This window comes from Arachis duranensis, unplaced genomic scaffold, assembly GCF_000817695.3.
Source record: "Arachis duranensis cultivar V14167 unplaced genomic scaffold, aradu.V14167.gnm2.J7QH unplaced_Scaffold_152172, whole genome shotgun sequence".
In the NCBI taxonomy this organism is placed as follows: domain Eukaryota; kingdom Viridiplantae; phylum Streptophyta; class Magnoliopsida; order Fabales; family Fabaceae; genus Arachis; species Arachis duranensis.
In genome coordinates, this window is record NW_026264137.1 from 8,099 (window position 1) to 13,280 (window position 5,182).

The 5,182-nt window shown below is 35.4% G+C and overlaps 1 protein-coding gene across 1 annotated transcript; it reads left to right on the forward strand.

Moving 5' to 3' along the window:
- Window positions 1–2,180: 2,180 nt before the first annotated feature.
- On the forward strand, window positions 2,181–4,023 carry LOC107472172 (uncharacterized; the record flags this gene model as incomplete). The annotated part of the gene is given in 3 exon segments (XM_016091724.3): window positions 2,181–2,468; window positions 2,965–3,186; window positions 3,496–4,023. Coding segments are annotated over 3 exon segments (720 nt in total). The 3' UTR covers window positions 3,742–4,023.
- Between the last annotated feature and the right edge of the window lie 1,159 nt (window positions 4,024–5,182).

The following is a 5,182-nucleotide window of genomic DNA, read 5'->3' on the forward strand; positions in this document are numbered from 1 at the left end:
GGTGACATCACAACATTAAATGGAATTTTACAATCCAAAAGCCACTGAGCAAACCGTTTATCAACCTCATGTATCGCCTCTTTGTTTTGCAAAACACTTTTAATACTTGGTTGAGCTCCTGGGTTGTTCTTGGTGCAAACATAGGATGAATGACTTTGGCTTTTTTCTTTGGATCGCCTCTTGAGCTATTACTTCATCAATTGCATCCTTTACCTCATCACCACCCTCTTCACTAAAACTTACTTTTTTTTTGTTTTTGTTGGTCTGAATTTCTTTCAACAAACTTTCCATCTGTTTTTCCACATCATATGAAACTTTAGGACATTTTTTTATGTCTCCAATAATCTTTGCTAGATGTTTCTTCATCCTGTGAATTCCACCTCCATTGAAAACTTGTAGACAAACTAAATATTGATATTGTGGTTTTTCATTTACTATTTGTAGAGCAACATATTTCCAAGCTAAATCTATTTTTTTCCCGTAGGTTAGAAGAACCTTGTGACTGACTATCATTAGCATTAGGGGGATTAGGATTAGTAGCATCATTCGAAATAGGAGGATCGACAGGTAAGTTATTATTCACAGAAGCATTGTTATCAGCAATTGCTTCTTGATTAATACTATTATCCATAACTGAAATTAACAAAACAGATATGAAATCAAAAACAGTCACAACATAATGAAATATAAAAAAATTCTCAACAAGACCATATCTAAATTCTGCTTACAGCATTCAACAATATTGCAACAAACAAATTAGGAGACATCAAAACCAGTAAAACACTATCAGCAACTGGTAAAACAAATTTTAATACATTCAGATTTCCACTATACAATCAGAACCATACATACAAATTTGCAAATTTGTAAAATTTCCACCATTAGCAACCAGCAAATATAAGACAGAACCAAAATAAGAATTGAAGAAGCAACCTTCAGAACCAAACTTGAAACAGTTGAAACCAAGACCGAAGCAGACTTGAAGAAAAATGGAACGAAAATTGAAAAAGAAGACCAAACATTCAGTGAAGATGAAGACGAGAAGCCACTAACCTAAGTCCGTGCCGAGAAGCCAGCGAAGATGAAGAGCCGAAGAGGACTTGTCGAGTTATTGGGTTCCGGACACGGGGAAGAGGAAGAAGCGGCGGTGCTGAGGACCTGGGTTTGGTAGCGACGATGGAGGGCTAGGCGGAGAGCTACGCGGCTAGGGTCTCTTTGATTCAGAGTTCTCCAGAACATGGATGAAAGAATGATTAGGGGAAGAAGGGGGGTTAGGTCACGAGTGGATCACTGGATCTATTTTTTTTTTACAAACTAAAAAACGGCGTCGTTTTATCCGAACCGGCCTGTTACCGGTCCGGCCCAACCGGCCGGTTCTCGGTCGGTTCAATAGTTTTCCAGCGTTTCCTTTGAGTAGTTATAGGGGGAGGACCGGACCGCTTGCATCATCGGTTTCCGGTTGAACCAATTCGAACGGCCGGTCCGGTCCGGTTTTTAGAACCATGCTCAAAATTGAAAGAACAAAGAATGAAAGAAAAGATTCGAAGAACCCTAGCGGTATAGCCCCCGCAGAACCCACAGCCACCACATCTCCTCTCCTCTGTTCGAGCTCTCTCTCTCTCTCTATATCTCTCTCTCTCTCTCTCTCTCTCTCTCTCTCTCTCTGTCGTCGCCGCCGCCTCCTCCACCCCTGCCTCGCCCAGGTCGGTGCCCTACTGCTGCGTTTTAGGGTTCATAAGAAGTTTCTAGAGAATATAACAGTTTTTGAGAATTGTGCCTTCTACCTGTTTGATAATAGTCCTAGTGATGTCTGGCTATGTTCTTAGCTGATGCTCTTTTTCCTTTAATCTATACTTCCTATTTTCAGCTTTTCATGATTTTAGTAATGAAGCTGAAAGTGAAAACAATGGAATTTGATAATTTTCGTTGATTAATCACAGTTCTTAAATATAATTAAAAACTAGTAGGTATTGATATGTCAGACTTTTATAAGGGTGTTTGAGAAATCCCTTTTTCCCTCCTTAGTTTTATTATTTTATTTACAAAATTGTGAAGCTATGAAAGACTTAGAGTATGCTTTTGCGGTTCGCAGATTTGTTTACAGAGTTCTAATCACTTTTTTTAAGTCGCAAATTCATCCAGAATGATCTGACTTAAGAGTATACTCTTGCGGTTCGCAGGAGTTAATGCTTGAATTTTAGGTGCCTTTTGATTCAATGATGATGAATGCAACAATTCAAGTTACCGTGGTGAATCCTCAGGTTTATTTCAGTAATGCTTCTGTGGGTCGCCGGCTTCCTTTGACACCAGGTGCATTGCAAATGAATTGGGATCCTCTTTCCATGGGGACTTCCTTGAGCCCACTAGTAAAACCTCTGTCTAACATGCGATGTGCACCCATATTAAAATCTCGGAAACCACTCCATGTTTGTTTAGCCGGTGGACAAGGCATGATGGAAAATAATCAGGTAATGCACATTCATTTGAGTTATATATATTTGGCATTTATCGCTTTAGCATTATAGATGCTTAATTTTACTTTAGATGATCTTAGAAAAATTAAAATTTATTTTCTTTAGCCATTGGTTGGTTCTTTGCCTAATCCATACTGAATCAACTTGGAATAGTTCTTAGTTACAGCATGAATAATGTGCAAGTGGCATTGGAACCGGGTAGGTGAATGAGTATAGTGTAGTGTAGTTTAGCTAAGGAAAAAAAAAATCCCATGATACGTTTTCAACGGTGAAATTAGTAATCTGGGCCAAATCAGATCAATGGACAAGATGATTAGAAGTAGCACTTTAAATAACTCTCAAGCAGTCAAGCCATTTCCTATTATAATTTTTTACCAAAAACATGTTGTGGGGTATGTAATAGATGATACAGGGTAAGCTTAGATGCTCTAGCTTCTTCACTTAGTATTATATATCTAGGTTGATATTTTGGTTGATTTGATGTAACTAGGATGGCTCGTGGACATCTTTTGACAAAACTATGGAACAATTTAAGGGACAGTCCCTTGAGGATTTATTCCGACAGCAAATTCAACAGGGGGGAGGTGGGGCCAAGCCACCACATGGAGGTGGTGGTGGTGGTGGCGGCTCAGGTGGATCAGATGATGGACGCTTTGGGTTGTCAGATGAGACTCTCCAAGTTGTTCTAGCAACAATCGGCTTTCTGTTTGTGGTACTCTCTCTGTCTCTTAAGCGCGTGTGTTGCATGAATTGAGCAATTATTATAGTTCTCATTCTTTATTTAGTGTGATTGAAGGAAAAGCTATAAGGGATGTAGGCATGTAGCTAATAATTGCTGTAATATTGTTCTTGTGTATACTTAATGAAAGATAACTCCCACTCGGAGCTGTGTTGAAAATTTAGAATGATCAACTGTTACTAAGAGCTACTACCTGCTTGCTGAAGTTTGATTTGCAAGTTTTATATATTGTATATGCTGATATGCCATATCTCATTGGGTAGCATATTATATCTTTTACAGTATATTTGTGTCATCGATGGCATGGAACTTGCAAAGCTAGCTAGGGACGGCATCAACTATATGATAACTGGAAAGCAAAGTCTTCGATTAAAGCGTGCGGCATACAAATGGACATGTCTTTACAGGATGTTGACAGAAAAGAAGGAAGCTGACAAGCGTCAGTCTGAGAACGCCTCAACTTCAAGCAACACTGATTACTACAGAGATGCCATTAGGAAGTACATGGAATCAAATTCAGATGAATGATTGTTGACTCTGTATATTCCTGTTCTCCCTTGTTTAATTAGTGGAGCTACGCTTGCAGTTAGATCAATTCATATGAGCTAGGATGGTTTTCTTCTTTAAGGCATAGGGAGCATATTCAACATTCATACGATGTGTCAACATTTGAGAATTACAAACTTTCCAAATAAATTCAGAAGCAATTTTGGGTGGAAGTGGAACATTATGTTGGTGAACTTGATTAATGGACCCATCATAGAAAGTCTTGTCTGATTCCATTTAATTCAAGAGTTCACTTAAGATGCATCGTTAGTGTTAACTTTGTTTGCACTGTGGCCAAATGATAGCATGCAACCAGGATAAAATAGGGTAGTTTGTTTTTGAATTATAGGATGTGCAAATTCATATCTGCTGAGGTGCAAATATAATGATCAGTTTAGATTTTAGATTTTGCTTCCTATATAAATAATTTTGGTTTTCATAAATCATTATTATTTTCCCTTTTTGTGTTTGTATGCGCCAGAGTGTGCGTGCACGATTTTAGTATCATTCCCTTGTATGATTGAAGGAGGCTTTGCAAGTCTGCCATTTCAGGTTAAAAGGAACTCAGAAATTGACCTGTATGATAATGATCAGAGAGAAAAAATGTGAGCATTCTTACACGAGAGTTCTGCATATTTCAAAGATAAAAATAAAAAGTCTAGGTATAAGTAGTTCTTTCCTTACATAAAATTCGTCACAATCGGGGTATTTATCAATTAAGCAGGAAAGCCCTAAACTAATTCTACAAATATTGGATTCAACCATATTACATGTGTATAAATAATTAGGAATCTTTTTTATAATGATAAAAAACTTTTAATTTCCAAAACAAATTAAAAAGACATTAATTCTGAGATCCACTTTTTCATTTGAGTTCTCTTATCTGTTAGGCAAACTTTATGAGAATCCAAAACAAACAAAAAAGTGGATTTTGCGAAATAATATATTTTTAATTTATTTTGGGAATTAATATTTTTTTTATAAGAAAAAAAATCCTAAGTAATTAGTTACTAAATCATTCATTCGTATACAATATATATTAAAAATAAGTTAAAATATATATATCATATAAATACATAATATCTGAAAATATATTATTTTAAAATTTAGTTCATCTAAATAATTTATTCTTACCAAAAAATTATTGTGGTAATATTTAAAAACTTTATTTTATTCTAGAAGCAACAATAAATATGTACAGAAAACATATTTAAAATTATTTTTTAAAAATATTAAAAATAATTTTCAATACTTTTTTGAAAGTGTTTGAGGAAAAAATTTAATTTTTATATTCTGTGAATATAAGAGCAGTTTACAACTATAACCAAACAGCAGTTTACAACTATAACCAAGCATACGTAGTTGTGTAAAAAAAAATTAATTAAATAATAATAAAATTTTTAAATTTTTTATTTATTAAAAA